A 24,402-nucleotide genomic window follows, 5' to 3' on the forward strand; every position below is an offset into this window, starting at 1 on the left:
TACTCAACACAGTATTCCCAGGTTCTAACCTGCTCTTGTAGGCATAGTATTTATATGGCTGGTCCAGTTATGTTTTTGTCCAATGTAACCCCCAGGATGTTGATGGTGGGTGATTTAGTGATGGAAATGTCATTAAATGTCAAGGGGAGATGATTAGATCCTCTCTTGTTGGAGACAATCATTGCCTGGCACTTGTGTGACACGGACGTTACTTGTCACTTACCAGCCCAAGCCTGAACGTTATCCAGGTCTTGCTGCCTGAGGGTGTGGTTTACTTCAGTATCTGAGGAGTTGCAATTGGTTCTGAACACTATGCAATCATCAACGAGCATCTGTATTTCTGACCTTATTTTGGAGGGAAGATCATTGATGAAGCAGGTAAAGATGGTTGGTCTGAGGACATTACCCTGAGGAACTCCTGTAGTGATATCCTGGGGTGGAGATGATTGGCCTCAAACAACTGCAGCCATCTTCTTTGTGCCAGGTATGACTCCAGTCAGTGGCGAGTTTTCCCCCTGATTCCCATTGACTTGAATTTTGCTAGGACCCCTTGATGTCAAGGGCAGTCACTCTCACCGCACCTCTGCAAGTCAGTTCTTTTGTCCATGTTTGGAACAAGGCTGTAATGAGCTCTGGAGCTGAATGGCTGTGGCGGAAACCAAGCTGAGCATCGGTCAGCAGGTTATTGGTGAGTAAATGCCGCTTGATAGCACTGTTGACAACCCCTTCCATCACATTGCTGATGATTGAGAGTAGGCTGCTGGGGCGGTAAATGGCTGGATTGGATTTGTTCTGCTTTTTGTGGACAGGACATACCTGGGCAATTTGCCACATTGTTAGGTAGATTTCAGTGTTGTAGCTGTACTGGAACAGCTTGGCTAGGGACACGGCCAGTTCTGGAGCACAGGTCTTCAGTACTACAGCCAGAATGTTGTCAGGACCCATACAACGAGAAAGGGGCTGAGGGATTGAATGGGAGCGAGGAATTAAATGGGATTGAGGGACTGATGGGGAGTGAGGGATTGATAAAGAGTGAAGAATTGAATGGGAGTGAGGGATTAAACGGGAGTGAGGGATCGACGGGGGAGTGAGGGATTGATGAGGAATTGTCTCTGTCATTCAATAAGTTCATGGTTGGTCTGCTTGTGTTCGAATTCCACACTCCCATCTACCCCTGATAACGCTTGATTCCCTTGCCTAACAAGAATCTATCTAACTCCGCCTTATAATATTCAATGTCCCCGCCTCCACCACCTTCTGAGGCAGAGAGTTCCAAAGTCGCACAACCCTTTGAGAGAAAAAATTTCTCCTCATCTCTGTCCTAAAAAGGTGACCCCTAATTTTAAAACTGTGCCTCCTAGTTCTGGACTCACCCACAAGAGGAAACATCCTCTCCACATTCACCTTGTCAAGACCATTCAGAATCTTATAAACTTCAATCAAGTCTGCCCTCACTGTTCTAAACTCCAGTGGAAACAAGCCCAGTCTGTCCAACCTTTTCTCATAAGACAACCCGCTCATTCCAGGTATTAATCTAGTAAACATTGGATTGACCAGAGTGAGGGAGTGCAGTGGGTGTGAGGGATTGAAGGTAGTGAGGGACTGAATGAGGAATTGTCTCTGTGGGAACACCATGTGCAGCAGCAGACAGAATCCAATATTAAAACAGTTGGTGACAGGTTACAGAACAGGAAAGTGATTGGACTGGACCTGACTGCAAGGAGCGGTGAGATCCCTTTGAAACAGTGAGATGCAATAATTGTGAAACTATCCTTGCAGTGTAATGGACACCATTCCTGGTTTCATTTGAAGAGTTTTGGTGATTGGTGACAGTCTTTACAAGAAACAGAAATTAATGTGGTTGTCATGGCACCGAGAGCCAATAGGAGAAGGTGAGTAAAGGGCAGTTTGCTGACAGTAGGGGGCAGAGTTGCACCACATTAGAAATGTGCAAACTCTCACTGAAGTAGGTGGAAGTTATTGCGTGGCTGGAGAAGTGATGCAGAAGGGAGGGCTTCAGATTCCTGGGGCTTTGAGAGCAGACCAGAGGCAGGAGGTGCTTGTACAAACCAGACGGGTTGCATCTGGACGCTGCTAGTTCTGTGAGGAGGATTTAAACTAATTTGGCAGGGAGAGGGGCACCAGCATGCAGAATCAGACAGGAGAGACAAGGTGCCTGGAGAATAGGAGGAACAAAGAATTGGGGAGGTAGACCAAGAATTAGATGGAGGAAAAATGCAAAGCAGACTTGCTGGGTGTTGATATGCATGTGTGTTAATGCAAGGAGTGTAAGTTTGATGAGCTGTAGACAGAAGTTGCCATATGCCGTTATGATATTGTGGCTATACGGAGACCCAACTTAAACAAAAGCAGGAATGGGAACTAAAGATTCTTGAGTACAATGTACCTATGAGGGATAGGGATAGAGAACGAAGAAAGGAGAGGCCTGGGTGGGTGACAGCATTGATCAAGGAAAATATTACAGTTCGACAGAGGGACGATATACCAGAGGGCTCAAAGACTGAATCTATTTAGCAAAAGACAAAGAACATAAAAGGAGCTGTTACATTGCTGGGTGTTAATGATAGGCCCTGAAAAATGAAAAGGAGATAGACGAGTAATTCTGTCAGCAAATCGCAGAGAAAATTAAAATTATAGAACAGTAACAGTAGGAGACTTTAATTACCTTTTTATAGGCTGGAAGGGAAACAAAGGAAAGGGCAAGGGGGTGCAGAATTCCTGAAATGTGCATTTAGTCCCAAGAGCAAGGAAACAGTGCCGGATCTAGCTCCAGGGGTTGCTGAATGGTACAAATGGACTGGAAACAAAGATTAGCCAGGAAAACAGTAAAGGAAAAATGGAAGACCTTCAAAGGCAGAGATAGTTCGGGTACAAATGAAGCATATTCCCATATGGAGGAAAGATGGGGGATCCAAAGCTAGAGCACCTGGGATGGCAAAGGAAATAGAGGTTAAAAATAAAGGGGACAGTAAGCACGGATTTGGTCAAGGCAAATCACGTCTGACTAATCTGATTGAGTTCTTGAATGAAGTAACAGAGACGGCTGATGAAGTGAGTGCACTGAATGTTCTACATAACAGACTTTCAAATGGTATTTGATAAAGCACCCAAGAACAGACTTATTCAGAAAATAGAAGCACATTATATTAAAGGGACAGTGATAACTTGGGTAAGACATTGGATAAGAGTTAGGAGTTAGGATGACAAATGAAAAAGAAGTTAAAATAAAACAAAAAATAGCAGGTTTATGACAAATGCCAGAAACACAATGTAATCAAAAACCAGACAGGATACAGAGAGTGCAGAGGGAAATAGAAAAAGGATATAAGAAGGGCACAGAGACTATAAGAGCATGGGAAAAGAAATGCAGGTAACATAAAAGGGAACCAAAAAAACACATTTATAAACATATGGTCCAGCATATCCCTCACTCTACCATTACTGTCAACCCAAGGAACCAACCCTGGTTCAATGAAGAGTGCAGGAGGGCATGCCAGGAGCAGCACCAGGCATACCTAAAAATGAGGTGCCAACCTGGTGGAGCTACAATACAGGGCTACGTGCATGCCAAACAGCAGAAGCTGTAGACAGAGCTAAGCAATCCCGCAAACAACAGATCAGATCAAAGCTCGGCAGTCCTGCCACATCCAGTTGTGAATGGTGGTGGACTATTAAACAAGTAACCGGAGGTGAAGACTCCAAAAATATCCCCATCCTCAATGATGGGGGAGCCCAGCACATCAGTGCAAAAGGCAAGGCTGAAGCATTTGCAACCATCTTCAGCCAGAAGTGCTGAGTGGATGATCCATCTCAGCCTCCTCCTGAGGTTCCCAGCATCACAGATGCTGTCTTCAACCAATTCGATTCACTCCTCGTGATATCAAGAAACGGTTGAAGGCATTGGATACTGCAAAGGCTATGGGTCCTGACAACATTCCGGCAATAGTACTGAAGACCTGTGTTCCAGAACTAGCCGCGCCCCTAGCCAAGCTGTTCCAGTACAGCTACAACATCAGCATCTACCTGACAATGTGGAAAATTGTGCAGGTATGTCCTGTACACAAAATGCAGGATAAATCCGATCTGGCTAATTACCACCCCATCAGTCTACTCTCAATCATCAGCAAAGTGATGAAAGGTGTCATTGGCAGTGCTATCAAACAGTACTTACTCAGCAATAACCTGTTCCCCGATGCTCAGTTGAGTTCCTCCAGGGTCACTCAGCTCCAGACCTCATTTCAGCCTCAGTCCAAACATGGATAAAAGAACTGAGTTGCAGAGGTGAGGTGAGAGTGACTGCCCTTGACATCAAGACGGCATTTGTCCGAGTGTGACATCATGGAGCCTGAGTAAAATTGAATTAAGGGGAATACTCTGCACTTGTTGGAGTCTTACCTAGCATACAGGAAGATGGTTGTAGTTGTTGGAGGCCAATCATCTTAGCCTTAGGACATCACTGCAGGAGTTCCTCAGGATAGTGTCCTCGGTCCAACCATCTTCAGCTGCTTCATCAATGACCCTCCCTCCAACATAAGGTCAGACGTAGAGATGTTCGCTGATGATTGCACAGTGTTCAGTACCATTTGTAACTCCTCAGATACTGAAGCAGTCCGTGCCCACTTGCAGCTAGACCTGGACAACATCCAGGCTTGGGCTGCTAAGTGGTAAATAACATTCGTGCAACACAAGTGCCAGACAATGACCATCTCCAACTAAAGAGAATCAAACCATCTCCCCTTGATGTTCAACAGCATTACCATTGTTGAATCCCCCACCATCAACATCCTAGGGGCCACCAATGACCAGAAACTTAACTGGACCTGCTATATAAATACTGTGGCTACAAGAGCAGGTCAGAGGCTGGGAATTCTGTGGTGAATAACTCACCTCCTGACTCCCCAATGCCTGTCCACAAGGTTCGAGTCAGAAGTGTGATGGAATACTCTCCACTTTGCTGGATGAGTTTAGCTCCAATAACACTCAAGAAGCTCGACACCATCCAGGACAAAGCAGCCTACTTGATTGGCACCCCATCTACAAACATTCACTCCCTCCACCACTGATGCACAGTGGCGGCAGTATGTTCCATCTACAAGATGCACTGCAGCAACTCACTAAGGCTCCTTTGACAGCACCTTCCAAACCGTGAACTCTACCACCTAGAAGGACAAGGACAGCAGACGAATGGGAAAACAACCACCTGCAAGTTCCCTTCCAAGCCACACACCATCCTGACTTGGAACGATATCACAGTTCCTTCACAGTCGTTGGGTCAAAGTCCTAGACTTCCCTCTCTAGCAGAACTGTAGCTGTACCTATACTACATGGACTGCAGGGGTTCAAGAAGGCATATCACCACCATCTTCTGAAGGGCAATTAGAAATAAGCAATAAATGCCAACCTTGCCAGTGATGCTCACATCCCACAAATTAATAAAAAAAGGTGAAAAAATAGTTAAAGGAATGATGGGGTCAATTTAGGATCAAAAGAGGAAATCCTCTTACATAGAAAATAGGAGCAGGAGTAGGCCATTCGGTCCTTCGAGCCTTCTCCGACATTCATTAAGATCATGGCTGATCATCCAACTCAGTAACCCGTTCCCGCTCTCGCCCCATATCCTTTGATCCCTTTAGACCCAAGAGCTATATCTAACTCCTTCTTGAAAACATACAATGTTTTGGCCTCAACTGCTTTCTATGGTAGTGAATTCCACAGGTTCACCACTCTCTGGGTGAAGAAATTTCTCCTCATCTCAGTCCTGAAAGGTTGACCCCGTATCCTTAGACTATAACCCCTGGTTCTGGACTCCCCCACCATCGGGAACATCCTTCCTGCATCTACCCTGTCAAGTCCTGTCAGAATTTTATAGGTTTCTATGAGATCCCCCCTCACTCTTCTGAACTCCAGCGAATATAATCCTAACCAACTCAATCTCTCCTCATATATCAGTCCCGCCATCCCAGGAATCAGTCTGGTAAACCTTCACTGCACTCCCTCTATAGCAAAAACATCCTTCCTCAGATAAGGAGACCAAAACAGCACACAATATTCCAGGTGTGGCCCTGTATAATTGCAGCAAGACATCCCTGCTCCTGTACTTGAATCCTCTCACTATGAAGGCCAACATACCATTTGCCTTTTTTACCGCCTGTTGCATCTGCATGTTTACCTTCAGCAACTGATATATGGTCTCACTGCGTATTCCCCTCTCTCAGTTTATAGCCGTTCAGGTAATAATCTGCCTTCCTGTTTTTGCTACCAAAGTGGATAACCTCACATTTATCCACATTATACTGCATCTGCCACGCATTAGCCCACTCACTCAACTTGTCCAAATCACCCTGAAGCCTCTCTGCATCCTTCTCACAACTCACCCTTCCACCCAGTTTTGTGTCATCTGCAAATTTGGAGATATTACGTTTAGTTCCCTCATCTAAATCATTAATATATATTTTGAATAGCTGGGGTCCTAGCACCAATCCCTGCAGTACCCCACTAGTCACTGCCTGCCATTTGGAAAAAGACCCATTTATCCCTACCCTTTGTTTCCTGTATGCCAACCAATTTCCTATCCATCGCAATACACTACCCCCAATCCCATGTGCTTTAATTTTACACACTAATCTTTTATGTGGGACTTTGTCAAAAGCCTTCTGAAAGTCCAAATAAACCACATCCACTGGCTCCCCCTCATCAACTCTACTAGTTACATCCTCGAAGAATTCTAGTAGATTTGTCAAGCATGATTTCCCTTTCGTAAATCCATGCTGACTCTGTCCGATTCTACCACTGTTCTCTAAGTGCTCTGCTATAAAATCTTTGATAATGGACTCTAGAATTTTCCCCACGACCGACGTCAGGCTGACTGCTCTATAATTCCCTGCTTTCTCTCTGCCTCCCTTTTTAAATAGTGGGGTTACATTAGCTACCCTCCAATCTGTAGGAACTGTTCCAGAGTCTATAGAATCTTGGAAGATGACCACCAATGCTTTCACTATTTCTAGGGCCACTTCCCTAAGTACTCTGGGATGCATACCATCAGGCCCTGGGGATTTATCGGCCTTCAATCCCATCAATTTCCCCAACACCATTTCTCTACTAATACTGATTCCCTTCAGTTCCTCTCTCTCACTAAGCCCTGTGTTCCCCAATATTTCTGGTATGATATTTGTGTCCTCCTTTGTAAAGACAGAACCATTCTAGTCACGGCAGAGGCATGACTGAGGTACAAAATGAATATTTTGCACCCGTCTTCACAAAAGAAGAGGCTGATGTTAATGTTGAAGTAGAGGAGGGGGCAGTAGAGATATCAGATAGATAAAAACAAGTAGAAAGGAGGTTCTAAATAGGATCGCATCACTCAAAGCTACCATGTCACTCAGTTGGGATAGAATGCATCCTAAGCTGCTGTGGAAAGCTCCAGTGAAAATAACAGAAGCTCTGACCACAAGCTTTCAATCCTCCTTGGATTTTAGTGCTGTATTAGAGCACTGGAGGATTCAAATGTTACACCCGTGTTCAAAATAAATTGGGAACTGCAGGCCATCAGCCTGTTGCCAGTGGTAGGAAGACTACAAGAGACAATTGTCAAGAACAAAATTAATTCTCACTTGAAGAAACACCGGTTAATAAGGGACCATAAGCAGGGATTTGTTACAAGCAAATCATGTTTGATTTACCTGGTTGAGTTCTTGGATGAAGTAACAGAGAGGGTTGATAAGGGTGGTGCAGTGGATGTTGTATATATGGACTTTCCAAAGGCATTTGTTAAAGTACTTCAGAATAGACTTATTCAGAAAATAGATGCACATGGTATTCAGAGACGGTGGTAATTGGGGTAAGAAATTGGCTAAGAGTTAGGAGGCAGGGTGTAGTGGTGAATGGATGTTTTTCTGACTGAAGTGAAGTATGAGTGGGATCTCCCAGGGGTCAATATTAGAACCACTGCTTTTTTTGTTATATAAATTACCTGGATGTGGGTATAGGGAGCACAATTTCAAAATTTATTGATGATGGAAAATTTGGCAATGCAGTAAATCATGAGCATGTTAGTAGCTGACTTCAGGAAGGCATGGATGGACTGGTGCAATGGGCAGACACATGGCAGAAGCAATTTAATGCAGATATGTGTGAACTGATGCACTTTAGGAGAAACAATATGATAAGGCTGTACAATCTAAATGGTACTGTTTTGAGGAGGGTGCAGGAGCATAGAGATCTGGGGGTGCAAATTCACAAATCTTTAAAGGTGGTAGAGCAAGTTGATAAGGCAGTTAATAAAGTTAATCCTTGGATTGAGGAAGGAGATTTTTGCCCCAGGGTATTTGCACTAGGGACCTTTGTGCCTCTGCTGGAGAAGGTTCTGAGGCCAAAGGATCATCACTGGGAGCAGGAAATGACCTTGATATACCTGTTCAACATGCAGAAAAACACAGACAAACAGACACAGGAACAGACACACACACACATTCAGGCACAAGCACACACACGCAGACATACATATACAGACACAGAAACAGACACACAGATACACATACAGACACACACACACACACACAAATACATGGACTGACACATACACACAGGCACAGATACATAGACAGACACAGACTCAGGAACAGACATACACATACAAAGACGCACACACTCAAATACACACGCACACATACAGGCAGACACAGACCTGGAGACACACACACACATGTTCAGGCACATGCACACACACATACACAGATACACACACAGACACACACTTTCTTACAGGAGCTGTGACAAGGTAAGCATGAACAGGAACCCTGGCTGATTTTAGCATTTCTTCGGGCATTGAGGCCAATTAGAGAGGCTGAGCTGAGGCCAGATATTCATACATAGATCAAGGACTGACCTGGGCACCTTCTGGTCTGTGTGGGTAAGGGGAGCAGGTAAGGAGTGCTGGGCGTAGTTAAGAAGTGTTAATTGTATATTAATTGTGTTGAATTATATGCAGGTCGTGGGCATTAGGGTCATAGGCCAGAATTTTTCATTGGGTGGGAGGCCCTGTGCATCGGCCTTAAAGTCCACCTCTGCCAAACCTGGGGAGGAGACAGACCAGGATTCTTTGTTCCCCAGGCCTTTAATGGAGCTGCCGGCCTATCAGGCCAGCAGCTCTTAGTCCCAGCAGCGCCACTGGGTATGGTGGCCACTGCTGGGACTGCACCCAGCCATCGGAAGAAGATGAAGGACGGCCCTGCAAGAAAGCCGCCTAGTTTCATCAGGCGGGTCTTGTGAGGCTTCAGCCGCCCACCAGCCAAGGGTAAAATACCCATGGCGGTGGGCAGAGGCCCTTAAGTGCCAGTTAATTAGCCACTTAAGGGCCTTGATTGGCCGCGGGTGGGCGGGCCATTTGTCGTTGCTGCCACACCATATAAATTGGCAGCAGGTGCAGGAGGGGGTCAGGAACGTCGTCCCCGCCTCCCACTCAATTTTATGCCCCACCAACCCCCCCCACCCCACCACACCCAGCCCACTCGTTTGGGGGGTGTAAAATTCCAGCCATAGAGTCATTTCTGGCACAGCAGGAGGCCATTGGGCCCTGAAAGCCTGTTTGTTTCAGGTGGCCATTCAACTTCCTCTTGAAGTCAGTGATTGTGGTTGCATTGGTGATCATCTTTCAAAATTCTATAGATTCTGTAGATTGGAATGTTGCAAATGTCACCCCAATATTTAAGAAGGGAGGGAGAGAGAAAACAAGGAATTACAGACCTGCAGAATTACATCAGTTGTTGGGAAAATGCTAGAATCTATTCTAAAGGATGTGATAAATGGGCACTTGGATAATAATGATCTGATTGGGCACAGTCAACATGGATTTATGAATGGGAAATCATGTTTGACAAACCTGTTGGAGTAGTTTGAGGATGTTACTAACAGAATTGATAAAGGAGAGTTGGTGGACATGTTGTACTTGGATTTTCAGAAGGCTTTTAATAAAGTCCCCCACAGGAGGTTGGTTAGCAAAATTAAAGCACATGGGATAGGAGGTAATGTACTGGCATGGATTAAGGATTGGTTAACAGGCAGAAAGCAGAGAGTAGGAATAAATGGGCCATTTTCACGTTGGCAGGCTGTGACTAGTGGGGTACTGCAGGGATCAGTACTTGGGCCCCAGCTGTTCACAATATATATCAATGATTTGGGTGTGGGGACCAAATGTAGTATTTCCATGTTCACAGATGACACAAAACTAGGTGGGAATGTGTGTTGTGAGGAAGATGTAAAGATTTCAAGGGAATTTGGACAGACTTTGTGAGTGAGCAAGAATGTGGCAGATGGAATATAATGTGGAAAAATGTGAGGTTATCCATTTTGGTAGGAGGAATAGATGTGCAGTGTATTTCTTAAATGGTAAGAGATTAGAAAGTGTAGCTGTACAAAGGGACCTGGGTGTCCTTGTCAATAAGTCACTGAAAGCTAACATGCAGATGCAGCAAGCAATTAAGAAGGCTAATGGTATTTTAGCCTTTATCGCAAGAGGATTTGAGTGCAGGAGTAGTGAAGTCTTGCTTCAGTTGTATAGAACATTAGACTGCACCTGGAGTACTGTGTGCAGTTTTGGTCCCCTTACCTTAGGAAGGATATTATTGCCATAGAGGAAGTGCAACAAAGGTTCACCAGACTTGCTCCCGGGATAGCGGGACTGTCCTATGAAGAGAGATTGGGGAAACTGTGCCTGTATTCTCGAGAGTTTCCAGGAATGAGAGGTGATCTCATTGAAACCTACAAAATACTTAAAGGGATAGACAGGGAAGATGCAGCTAAGATGTTTCCCCTGGTTGGAGAGTCTAGAACCAGGGGACACAATTTTAAAGTAAGGAGGAAGCCACTTAGGACAGAGATGAGGGGAAATTCCTTTACTCAGAGGGTTGTGAATCTTTGGAATTCTCTACCCCAGAGAGGTGTGGAAGCTCAGTCATTGAGTATGTTTAAAGCAGAGATTGACAGATTTCTAAATACCAATGACATAAGGACATATGGGGATAGTGTGGGGAAAAGGCATTGAAGTGGAAGATCAGCCATGATCATATTGAATTATGGGGCAGGCTCAATGGGCTGAATGGCCTGCTCCTGCTCCTATGTTCCTATGTCTCTGCTTCCACCACCCACGTGGGCAGCGATTTCCAGGTCATTACCACGCGCTGCGTAAAAAAGTGCTTCCTCATATCCCCCAGCATCTCTTGCCCAAAACCTTCAATCTGTATCCCCTAGTCTTTGTACAACTTATTAATGGGAACAGTTTCTCCTTGTCCAAATTATCTAAGCCTGTTATAATTCCGTACACTTCTATTATGTCTCCCCTCAATCTCCTTTGTTCTAAGGAGAACAGACCCAACTTTTCCAACCAAATCGTTTAACTAAAATCCCCCATCCCTGGAACCATTCTGGTAAATCTCCTCTGCACCTTCTCAATGACCCTCACATCATTCCTGAAGTGTGGTGACCAGAAATGGACACAATACTCCCATTGAAGCCTAACCAGACCTTTACAAAGGTTCAGCATAACTTCCCTGTTTTTGTACTCTATGCTTCAATTTTTGAAGCCCAAGATCCCATAAGCTTTACTAACCACTTTCTCAATATGTCCTACCATCATCAAAAATCTATGCACATGCACCTCTAGGTCACCCTGTCCCTGTACACTCTTTAGAACTGTGCCATTAACTGGTAATTCACTTGTGTCTTATAAATAGACACAGACTAAAACTGTGGTTGTTGGGGTTGGGATGCTTGTAATGTGTAAACAAATATAAAAGTGTTTAAAGATTGGCTCCAGTTCTATCCTTCAATAACTGGATTTCTGGGGAATAAGATGGTAGCAGAGGATGATTTTTACAATTCATTTCATGGGATGTGGGCATCGCTGGCCAGGCCAGTATTTATTGCCCATCCTTAATTGCCCTTGAGAAGGTGGTGGTGAGCTGCCTTCTTGAACCACTGCAGTCCATGTGGGGTAGGTACACCGACAGTGCGATGAGGAAGAGGGTTCCAAGATTTTGACCCAGTGACAGTGAAGGAATGGCGATATAGTTCCAAGTCAGGATGGTGTGTGGCTTGGAGAGGAACTTGCAGGTGGTCGTGTTCCCATGCATCTGCTGCCCTTTTCCTTCTAGGTGGTAGAGGTCGCGGGTTTGGAAGGTGCTGTCTGAGGAGCCTTGGTGCATTGCTGCAGTGCATCTTGTAGATGATACACACTGCTGCCACTGTGTGTCGGTGGTGGAGGGAGTGAATGTTTGTGAACAGTGTGCTAATCAAGCGGGCTGCTTTGTCCTGGATGGTGTCGAGCTTCTTGAGTGTTGTTGGAGCTGCACCCATCCAGGCAAGTGGAGAGTATTCCATCACACTCCTGACTTGTGCCTTGTAGATGGTGGACAGGCTTTGGGGAGTCAGCAGGTGATTTACGCGCCTCAGGATTCCCAGCCTCTGACCTGCTCTTGTAGCCACGGTATTTATATGGCTACTGCAGTTCAGTTTCTGGTCAATGGTAGCCCCCAGGATGTTGATAGTGGAATGATTCAGCGATGGTAATGCCATTGAACGTAAAGGGGAGATGGTTAGATTCTCTCTTGTTGGAGATGGTCATTGCCTGGCACTTATGTGGCGCGAATGTTACTTGCTACTTATCAGCCCAAGTCTGGATATTGTCCCGGTCTTGCTGTTTTTCATCACGAACTGCTTCAGTATCTGAGGAGTCGCGAATGGTGCTGAACATTGTGCAATCATCAGCGAACATCCCCACTTCTGACCTTAAGATTGAAGGAAGGTCATTGATGAAGCAGCTGAAGATGGTTGGGCCTAGGACACTACCCTGAGGAACTCCTGCAGTGATGTCCTGGAGCTGAGCTGATTGACCTTCAACAGCCACAACCATCTTCCTTTGCGCTAGGTATGATTCCAACCATCTGAGAGTTTTCCCCCTGCTTCCCATTGACTCCAGTTTTGCTAGGGCTCCTTGATGCCATACTCGGTCAAATGCTGCCTTGATGTCAAGGACAGTCACTTTCACCTCACCTCTTGAGTTCAGCTCTTTTGTCCATGTTTCAATTAAGGCTATAATGAGGTCAGGAGCTGAGTGGCCCTGGCGTGACCCAAACATGAGCGTCTCTGAGCAGGTTATTACTAAGCGAGTGCTGCTTGATAGCACTGTCAATGACACCTTCCCATCACTTTACTGATGAACGAGAGTAGGCTGATGGGGCAGTAATTGACCGGGTTGGATTTGTCCTGCTTTTTGAGTACAGGACATACCTGGGCAATTTCCACATTGCTGGGTTGATGCCAGTGTTGTAACTGTACTGGAAGAGCTTGGCTAGGGGCGCGGAAAGTTCTGGAGCACAGGTTTTCAGTACTAAGTCTTCAGTACATTTGCAGAATGTTATCAGTTCCCGTGGCCTTTGCTGTATCCAATGCCTGCAGTCGTTTTGTGATATCACGCGGAATTAATCGAATTGGCTGAAGACTGGCATCTGTGATGTTGGGGATTTCAGGAGCAGGCCGAGATGGATCATCCACTCAGCACCTTTGGCTGAAGATTTTTGCAAATGCTTCAGCCTTATCTTTGCCTAAAGGTAAAGGTTGGAAGCTTCAAAAAAAAGATGCAAGATAATAATGCCAGTAGCCTTTGTGAAAAATGGCAGAAAGCAAGTGTAAATTATCAGTGTATTGGCGTGGGAAGAAAAGAAGACCTATTACAAGGGGTTGCCAAGCCCCTGGCTGGAAAGACATTTTTTTAATACTAGCAGACAGTGCTGAAACAAAGGAGCCAGTCCCTACCCCAATACAAAGAAGGGACCTAGTCAAACCAGTCGGTCACCCGACCACCTGCTGGCCAACTAGGGGAGTTTTAAATTGGAGAAACTGTGTTTGAAGACAGAAAGCTGTTTGCTCCTGGACTGAAAAGACCGCTCGTGGCTGGTTCGGTGCAGCCTCTCCTGTCTGCTTCCATCTCTTTCTTATGAAACTGAAGACCCATTGACGACACGTGAACCCCAAGAGAGAAAAGTCTCCTACAGTGAACAAGGTTTAAGAAGACTACTGGGTCCCAACGAAAAGCAAGACAATACCTTCAACAAAAGGACTCAACAGCGAGCTTGTAGCACAGAAATAACCCCCTTGAGAGATTGCCTCAAACTTTTTCACTTTACTTCTCTTCTGCTCTTTCTGTCCCTATTTACATGTGCATATCGTGTATGCATGCTCGTGTCGGCGCGTCATGTAGCCGTAGGCATTAACCGAATAGTTAAGTTTTAATAAATTTCACTTTTCTTCTTTAAACCTAAGAAAACCTGGTGTGCTCATTTCTTTGCCTTATAACTGGAAAGCTGTGAACAAGGATTCACCAAAGGGGGAGCTCAAAACACAGGGTGTTTAAAAATTAAATCCTGCTACAGTAAGATCAGGTGAAGGCTGAAATGGCCCTTGATACCTTTCTCGTCTGGTCATAACAGAAATTTGGGCGCTAGCGTCCAAAATTGACCCACAGACAAACAAGAGAAATTGGAAGTGGGAAACCAAATTGTTCCCAGTCAAAAAGAGCAAGATTTTAATACAGGTTTTCTTGTGCTTGTGTGTGATTGAATGCGAACATGAAACTGCAACTGAAGCCAGTAGCTCTCCAAGCCAGGTTGAAGTAACTTGGGATAAGTTAAAGAAAACTGTCTATGGAGGAGTTGACAAAAATGGCTGAGCAGTGTGGGATCACTGTTTGTGGCAAGGCTAGGAAGTCTGAACTCCTAAGGCTAGTGGCCAACAATTTTTCCCTTGAATCTGAAGAAAGAGAAACGGAGTTAGAAGCAGAATCTGACAGGGTATTGTTAGCAAAGATACAATTGGAACAGAGGAAACTTGAATTTGAGGAAAGGGAGAGGGAGAAAGAGAGAGCCTTCCGGAAGGAACGTGAAGAAAATGAAAGACAGGAAAGGGAGGGAAGGTCACTGATGAAGCAGCTGAAAATGGTTGGGCCTAGGACACTACCCTGAGGAATTCTTGCAGTGATGTCTTGGGACTGAGATGATTGACCTCCAACAACCACAACCATCTTCCTTTGTGCTTGGTATGATGCCAACCAGCAGAGAATTTTCCCTCTGATTCCCATTAACTCCAGTTTTGCTAGGGCTCCTTGATGCCATACTCGATCAAATGCTGCCTTGATGTCAAGGGCAGTTACTCTCACCTCACCTCTTGAGTTCAGTTCTTTTGTCCATGTTTGAACCAAGGCTGTAATGAGGTCAGGAGCTGAGTGGCACTGGCGGAACCCAAACTGAACGTCAGTGAGCAGGTTATTGCTGAGCAAGTGCTGCTTGATGGCGCTGTCGATAATCCCTTCCATCATTTTACTGATGATCGAGAGTAGACTGATAGGGTGGTCATTGGCCGGGTTGGATTTGTCCTGCTTCTTGCGACTAGGACACACCTGGGCAATTTCCCACATTTCTGGGTAGATGCCAGTGTTGTTGTTGTACTAGCTTGGCTAGTGGAATGGCTAGTTCTGGGACACATGTTTTCAGTCCTATTGCTGGAATGTTGTCAGGGCCCATAGCCTTTCCAATATCCAGTGCTTTCAGTCGTGGAGTGAATTGGATTGGCTGAAGTCTGACATCTATGATGTCGCGGACCTCAGGAGAAGGCCAAGATGGATCATCTACTTGGCACATCTGGCTGAAGATGGCTGCAAATGTTTCAGCCTTATCTTTTGCACTTATGTGCCCTGGGTAAATAGGTTGAAAGTTAAGACGGTAGAGAAGCAGTGGCAGACATTTAAGGAAGTATTTCATAACTCTCAATAAAGATATATTCCATTGAGGAAGAAAGACTCTACCAGAAGGATGCCCCATCTGTGGTTAACTAAGGAAGTTAAGGGTGGTAAAATATTGAAAGATAAGGTGGACAATGCTGTGAAGATTAGTGGTAGGCCAGAAGACTGGCAACATTTTAGAAACCAGCAGAGGATGATTAAAAAATAATAAAAAGGGAGAAATTGGAGTATGAGAGAAAACTAGCAAGAAATATAAAAACATTCAGTAAAAGCGTCTACAAATATATAAAAAGGAAAAGAGTAGCTAAAGTGAGCATTGGTGCCTTAAAGGATGAGACAGGAAAATTAATAATGGGAAATGTGGAAATGGCAGAGGCCATTTTTTATCCGTCTTCACAGTAAAAGACACAAAAATCATTCGAAGAATAGTAGAAAATGAGGAAGCAAAAGGGAGGGAGGAACTTCAAACAATCACAATCACTGGAAAAGAAAAATGGGAATACTAATGAGACTGAAGGCTGACAAGTCCCCTGGACCTGATGACCTGCATCCAAGGGTCTTAAAGAAAGTGGCTGCAAAAATAGTGGGCGTATTGGTTAATCTTCCAAAATTCCCTAGATTCTGGAAAGATCCCAGTGGATTGGAAAACCAGAAATGGAACACCTCTGCTCAAGAAAGGAGGGAGACAGGATGCAGGAAACTATAGGCCAGTTAGTCTAACATCTGTCATTGGGAAAATGCTAGAATCCATTATTAAAGAGGTAGTAGCAAGACATCTAGAAAATCAAAAAGCAATCAGGAAGATTCAACATGGTTTTGTGAAATGGAAATGGCGTTTGACAAATTTATTAGAGTTCTTTGAGGATGTAACAAGCAGAGTGGATTAAGGGGAACCAATAGATATAGTCTATTTGGATTCCCAAAAGGCATTCGATGAGGTGTCACACCAAAGGTTACTACACAAGATAAAAGCTCATGGTGTTGGGGTGATATATTAGCATGGATAAAGGACTGACTAACTGACAGGAAACAAAGCGTCAGGACAAATGTGTAATTTTCAGGATGGCAAAATGTAACTATTGGAGTGCCACATAGATTAGTGCTGGTGCCTCAAATATTTATGATCTATATTAATGATTTGGATGAATTACAGGAAATTATAGGCCGGTGAGTCTTATGTCAGTGGTAGGGAAATTGTTAGAGAGAATTCTTCGGGACAGGATTTACTCCCATTTGGAAACAAATGGACTTATTAGCGAGAGGCAGCATGGTTTTGTGAAGGGGAGGTCGAGTCTCACTAACTTGATTGAGTTTTTTGAGGAAGTGACGAAGGTGATTGATAAAGGAAGGGCAGTGGATGTTATCTATATGGACTTCAGTAAAGCCTTTGACAAGGTCCCTCATGGCAGACTGATACAAAAGGTGAAGTCACATGGGATCAGAGGGGAGCTGGCAAGATGGATACAGAACTGGCTCGGTCATAGAAGACAGAGGGTAGCAGTGGAAGGGTGCTTTTCTGAATGGAGGGGTGTGACTAGTGGTGTTCTGCAGGGATCGGTGCTGGGACCTTTGCTGTTTGTAGTATATATAAATGATTTGGAGGAAAATGTAGCTGGTCTGATTAGTAAGTTTGCAGACGACACAAAGGTTGGTGGAGTTGTGGACAGTGATGAGGATTTTCAGAGGATACAGCAGGATATAGATCAGTTGGAGACTTGGGCGGAGAAATGGCAGATGGAGTTTGATCCAGACTAATGTGAGGTAATGCATTTTGGAAGGTCTAATGCAGCTGGGAAGTATACAGTAAATGGCAGAACCCTTAGGAGTATTGACAGGCAGAGAGATCTGGGCGTACAGGTCCACAGGTCACTGAAAGTGGCAACGCAGGTGGATAAGGTTGTCAAGAAGGCATACGGCATGCTTGCCTTCATCGGTCGGGGCATAGAGTATAAAATTTGGCAAGTCATGCTGCAGCTGTACAGAACTTTAGTTAGGCCACAATTAGAATATTGCGTGCAATTCTGGTCGCCACACTACCAGAGGCTTTGGAGAGGCTACAGAAGAGGTTTACTGGGATGTTGCCTGGTCTGGAGGGCATTAGCTATGAGGAGAGGTTGAATAAACTCGGATTGTTTTCACTGGAACGAGGGAGGTGGAGGGGCGACATGATAGAGGTTTACAAAGTTATAAGCGGCATGGACAGAGTGGATAGTCAGAAGCTTTTTCCCAGGGTGGAAGAGTCAGTTACTGGGGGACATAGGTTTAAGGTGAGAGGGGCAATGTTTAGAGGGGATGTGCGAGGCAAGTTTTTTACACAGAGGGTGGTGAGTGCCTGGAACTTGCTGCCAGGGGTGGTGGTGGAAGCAGATACGATAGCGACGTTTAAGAGACATCTTGACAAATACATGAATAGGAAGGGAATAGAGGGATATGGGCCCCGGAAATGCAGAAGGTGTTAGTTTAGGCAGGCATCAAGATCGGCGCAGGCTTGGAGGGCCGAATGGCCTGTTCCTGTACTGTACTGTTCTTTGTTCTTTGTTTGGTCAGGAGTGGATTTTGGCTTGGAAGGCTGACCTTTTGGGGCCTCGCCCTCCCCTCTACTCAGGGCACCTGACCCAATGGCAGAATGGGAGGCTTCTCCAGGAGCGTCCCCAGGTTCTGCCACCACAAGCAGGGCTCCACTTGCTCCCCCAGGAGGGGCTACATATACAGGGGCCTCCCTCTCCCCTCCATCCTGAGGGATAGGGAGTTCCAGCCCAACTTTACAGCCTTGATGGTGGTGGTGGCAGGGGGAACCTGGGGACCCGAACCAGGAGACAGCTCCCCTCCAACAGTTGTGCCCTGCACCATAGGGCCCTGAGTTACCTCCGTGGGGGCTGTCTTCTCTTTTTCTCACTAGGGTGCAGAGGCTCAGAGACCTCCACGTCATCAGGGGCCTCTGCCTCCGCACTCACCTTTTGCCTGGTCCCCTGGGCCTGAGCCCAGCTCTGGGGCAGGTGGATTTCCTGGGAGTGGAACTTGGGCTGAGCTCAGGCTCGGGTTTGCCATGGTGTCCAGGGGATGCGCTTCTCGACGTTTAATTTTCCTCTGCGCCTTCCTTCCACTTGGACAGGCACACCCCTCCCCACCGGAGGCCGTGAAAAACACAGCCTCCGAACCGACTGAATGGTGTCTTTTGGAGGTGTAGGGGGAGTGGGAGGAGGTGCAGTGGTGCCACCCTGGGCCGCCGAGGTGGAGTTGGCAGCCCGGAGGTTGGGGCAGTTCATATGAACATTCCCCACCCCCTTGCAGACATGGCATCATGCCCAGTCCAAGGTCCAGAAGACGCGGTAGGCTGTCCGCTGGAACTCCACATTGAAATGGCCATCCGTGACCTCCTCCTGCGCCAGCTGCATAAATAACTGGCGGCGGAAGGAGTACACATGCCAGAGGCTGTTCTCCCGAAGACCAAGTAGGACTGGGGTGAGCCATGTCTTTACCTCCCCCAGATGGTGCAGGTGGGGAAGGAGGAGCTCACCAAGAATGAAGGGCGGGACATTTGACAAAATGACCCGTTGCGCAGTGGCCTCCAGGGGGTCAGGGACACCGCCTGCTCAGTCTTCAGGAATAACACAGTCTTCCCGTACATTTTAGAGGCAGCAACAATGGCCGAGGGGCCAACAACCTCAGCCATTGCTTTCACACACGCCTCTATTGACATATCGGGGTGGACATAGCTCTTTACCCCATGCTTTGATGTTATCGGCGCAAACAGTGACAGGGCAACAGGTGCAGCTGCAGCAGCCACAGCAGCATATGTGCAAGAAGACCCGCCACCGGTGAAGAGGGACTGCCATGGGGTCGAAGAGCCACGCCCACCCCTAAGAAATAACGGAAACAACAGTTTTATTTAAACTAAAGCAATATAATGGGGGGGGGGGGGGCGGGTGGGTGGGTGGAGGAGGATTGGGGTGAAAAGGAAAAGTAGAGGAGAGTAGAGATTAGGTGGCTGAGTGGTGGAAGGGAGAGAAAGGCTGTGAGGATGTTTCTCTTCAATTGGTGATTGGAGCACCTTACTGTAGAGAATACAAAGTCCAGTCTTCTGGTCAGGGGAGGGTTCTTCGCCCAGGTCGGCTGGAACCTCTGGTTCTTTCCACTTTCTGCTGTTGTTGCAAAGAGTTTCTTCATTCGGGAGGCTCCAGCCGTCCCGAGCCACGCAGTTGGGGTGGGAAGGGAGCCCCCTTTGTGCAAGATGGAGGAGAACACAAAAGCAAATACAGGGGCCCCCTATAGAATCTTTCAGCCCCACCCCTGGATCTTCCGGTGGCTCCTCCCTCCCATAACAGTCCAAGCAAAACAGCTCACAAGTGCTCCAACACCCACCTCTCCAAAATAACTCGTAGATTCTTTACTCCAATCAGCTCCACACAAGTGTGTTGTAGTTTGTTGTTCTCAGCTCTCAGTTCCTACTCTCCAGCTGCTGCTCCCACAGTTGCAGCTGCTTCAGCTGATTACACACAGGAAGTGCTCCCAACTCTCCAGCCAATCCCGAGCTGTACCTGTCCTGGGAGTGTTTGATGGGACAGTGCAGACGGAGCTTTACTCTGTATATAACCCATGCTGTCACTGTCCTGGGAGTGTTTGATGGTAACACTGGAATGGTTACAATTGGAAGTGTTTCATTCCCTTGCAACAACATTCCTACATCAATGGTCATGAAGAATTTATAGCAAAAGTGGCAGAGGAACAATCAGTTCTGACATTAATTGAAAACAATCACGAAATGGAGCTTGAACTTACCATTTCCACAATGATGGCTGAGTGTATCCCTCCTGCTCTGTTAAAAGCCCAGGGGAAGTTGAGGAGTCCAGCACCAAGGGCTGATTTTAGCAGGATGAAAATTGCTCCGCAGGAGGACAGACTTGACCTCCCTATGTCCAGAGAGTTTGGCTTGGCCAGGAGGTCAATACTCTCTCTAGCAAGCTCCTCCATCTGCACCAATCACTGCACTGTTCTAGAGATTGCTAACCTTCTCACAGGATGGCTTGTCCAGTCATGAATGGGTTCTTTTCCTGCTGCCCAATTCTTGCTGGGATCTGATTTGCCTCTTGTCCGGTAGAAAGCTCTTCAGTCTCCAAAAGCAGGGATTGGTGGTTCTCTGGCCAATCAACTGCTGGCAGAAGTTCTCTCCCACCAGCCACAGCTTGTTGGAGGAGCTGCCCATGACCTTGTAGCTGTGACTGTGTCAATTTCACACCACCGGAGACCGAAGTAAAGCAGGAAGAAGATTGAAGCTGTCACTTCACCTGCTGGAATTTCAAAAACACCGTGCATTTCCTTGAGAAAAGTTGCTCAATACTTCAGCATTAAATTGGCTGAAATGGTAATAGGATTTACTGCACATCGTTAGTTAGTATTACCACCTCCCAATTCCGTCACTTTAAATTCACTTTTTCAGTCGTATTTGTAAAGAATGAGAATTATACTGAACCTGTTTTCGGAGGGGGTGGGTGTCCAGTTAATTCTGCAGTGAGAAGAATTTGTGAAAAGCTGCTTTTGTGAATTGGGCATTGATCTGTGAAATTCCAGGGATTGGGCTTTGATGGGATTTGGTCGGCCCAGGAGCGAGCAGGGGATCTCGCTCTTTTCATCAGAACATCTCCGTGAGGCAGTCTGGTATCTCAACACTTTCAACCACCACACACGTACGAGCCCATTGCTCTCGCAGGCTGTCAACAAGCATTATTCATGCATCATTCAGTTAGTCTTTGAGCTGGGAGACAGGGGAAGCTGGATTGGCTATGATAACTGAGAAAAGGATTGAAATATCATTGCCTCTGAATAAATCTTCAAAATTTTGCATATCTAACATATATTTTATTCTTTAGAATTTTTGCACTGTGTTGAAAATAGTGTGAGATTATATTGGGTCTTTTTTGGATTTACTTCCACCTCTGTAACTTCGCCTGTCTCCACCCTTGCCTCAGCTCACTCAATGCTGAAACCCATATCGATGCATTTCTTAGCCCGAGACTCCTCTATTCCAACGCTCTCCTGGCCAGGGGTCAGCAACATTCCCGTACATAGACATCAATGACCGTGGTCAAAATTTTGAGGTCTGTGGTAATCTTAGATGGCTTGTTCCAAAGCATTAAACGTGTGCTGAAACACAAGTTTAAAGGCTTGGAGCAGGACATTTATAATTGTCTCGATCCGATTCCCACTAAACTGCTGATCTCCCAACTTCCCCTCCTGCTCCCCATATTAGCCGATATTGTAAATGGTTCTCTCTTTTCAGGTGTTCTCCCTCTCTCCTTTAAATCTGCAGTCATCACCCCTCTCCTCAAAAAAACAACCTTTGACCCCAGTGCCCTTGCAAACTGCCATCGAATCTTCAACCTCCCTTCCCTCTCCAAAGTTCTTGAACGTGCTGTCGCCTCCCAAATCTGTTCCCATCTTTCCTGGAACTCCATGTTTAAATCCCTCCAATCAGGTTTCTGTCCCTGACGCATTACTGACACAGCTCTTATGAAAGTCACAAATGACTCCTATGTGACTGTGACTGTAGTAAACTTTCCCTCCTCATCCTTCTCGTCCTGTCTGCAGCCTTTGACATGGTTGACCACACCATCTTTCTCCAACACCTCTCCACTGACGTCCAGCTGGGTGGGACTGCTCTCACCTGGTTCCATTCTTATCTATCTAATCGGAGCCAGACAATCACTTGTAATGGCTTCTCCTCCTGCTCCCACAATGTTAAATCTGCTGTCCCCAAGGAGCTATCTTTGGATCCCTCCTATTTCTCATCTACATGCTGCCCCTCAGCGACATCATCTGAAAGCACAGTGTTAGTTTTCACATGTACGCTGATGACACCCAGCTCTACCTCACCCCCATTTCTCTCAACTCCTCCACTGTTGCTAAATTATCAGACTGATTATCCAACATCCAGTACTGATGAACAGAAATTTCCTCCAGTTAAATATTGGGAAGACTGAAGCCAGTGTTTTTGGTCCCAAGTCCAAACTCGGTTCCCTAACTATTGACTCCATCCCTCTCAATAGTCTGAGATTAAGCCTGTCTGTTCACAAACAACATCGTATTCCTGCCATTTCTAAGATGGCCTATTTCCCCCTCCATAACATCGTCCGACGTTGCCCTGTCTCAGTTCATCTGCTGCTGAAACCCACATTCATGCCTTCGCTATCTCTAGATGTGACTATTCCAATGTGGCAGATGGAGTTCAACCTGGAAACGTGTGAAGTGATTCATTTTGGAAGGTCGAAGTTGAATGCGGAATACAGGCTTAAAGACAGGATTCTTGGTAGTGTGGAGGAACAGAGGGATCTTGGGGTCCATGTCCATAGATTGCTCAAAGTTGCCACCCAAGTTGATAGGATTGTTAAGAAGGCGTATGGTGTGTTGGCTTTCATTAACAGGGGGATTGAGTTTAAGAGCCGCGAGGTTATGCTGCAGCTCTATAAAGCCCTGGTTAGACCACACTCGGAATATTGTGTTCAGTTCTGGTTGCCTCATTATAGGAAGGATGTGGAAGCTTTAGAGAGGGTGCAGAGGAGATTTACCAGGATGCTGCCTGGACTGGAGGGCATGTCCTACGAAGAAAGATTGAGGGAGCTAGGGCTTTTCTCATTGGAGCGAAGAAGGATGAGTGGTGACTTGATAGAGGGGTACAAGATGACGAGAGGCATAGATAGAGTGGATAATCAGAGACTTTTTCCCAGGGTGGAAAGGGCTATCACCAGAGGGCATAATTTTAAGGTGATTGGAGGAAGGTTTCGGGGAGATGTCAGAGGTAGGTTCTTTACACAGAGAGTGGTGGGTGCGTGGAATGCGCTGCCAGCGGTGGTAGTAGAAGCAGATACATTAGGGGCATTTAAGCGACTCTTGGATAGGTACATGGATGATAGTAGAATGAAGGGTAGGTAGTTAGTTTGATCTTAGAGTAGGTTAAAGGTTTGGCACAACATCGTGGGCCGAAGGGCCTGTACTGTGCTGTACTGTTCTATGTTCTATGTTCTATGTACTCCTGGCTGGTCTCCCACATTCTACTCTCTATAAACTTGAGGTCATCCAAAACTCTGCTGCCATATTTTAACTTGCACAAAGTCCCATTCCACTATAGCCCCTGTCTTCGGTGACCTGCATTGGTTGCTGGTCAAGCAACGTTTTGATTTTAAATTCTCATCCTTGTTTTCAAATCCCTCCATGCCCTTGCTCTTCCCTATCACTGTAATCTCCTCCAGGACCTAACCTTCCAAGATACCTGCGCTCCTCTAATTCTGGTCTCCTGCACACCCCTGATTTTAATTGCTTCACTATTGGTGGCCACACCTTCAGTTGCCTGTGGGCCCCAAGCTCTGGAATACCTTCCTTACACCTCTCCGTCTCTCTACCTCACTTTCCTCCTTTAAGACACTCCTTAAAACCTACTTCTTTGACCAAGCATTTGGTCATGTGATCTAATGTGTCCTTTTGTGGCTCAGTGTCATACTTTGTATTATAATGCTCCTGTGAAGTACCTTGGGGCATTTCATTATGTTAAAGGCGCTATTTAAGTAGTAGCAGTAGTACAGCCAACAAAATCGGAACTCAGT

General features: G+C 46.0%; 1 protein-coding gene across 1 annotated transcript in view; it reads right to left on the reverse strand.

Moving 5' to 3' along the window:
* Window positions 1-20,779, reverse strand: part of slc38a8a (solute carrier family 38 member 8a) — a 72,466-nt gene extending 51,687 nt beyond the window's left edge. Inside the window, exon 1 of the mRNA XM_068048911.1 lies at window positions 20,588-20,779. Within this exon, the coding sequence (XP_067905012.1) occupies window positions 20,588-20,779 (192 nt within the window). The remainder of the gene's footprint in view (window positions 1-20,587) is intronic.
* Between the last annotated feature and the right edge of the window lie 3,623 nt (window positions 20,780-24,402).

This window comes from Heterodontus francisci, chromosome 17 (genome assembly GCF_036365525.1).
Source record: "Heterodontus francisci isolate sHetFra1 chromosome 17, sHetFra1.hap1, whole genome shotgun sequence".
Taxonomy (NCBI): domain Eukaryota; kingdom Metazoa; phylum Chordata; class Chondrichthyes; order Heterodontiformes; family Heterodontidae; genus Heterodontus; species Heterodontus francisci.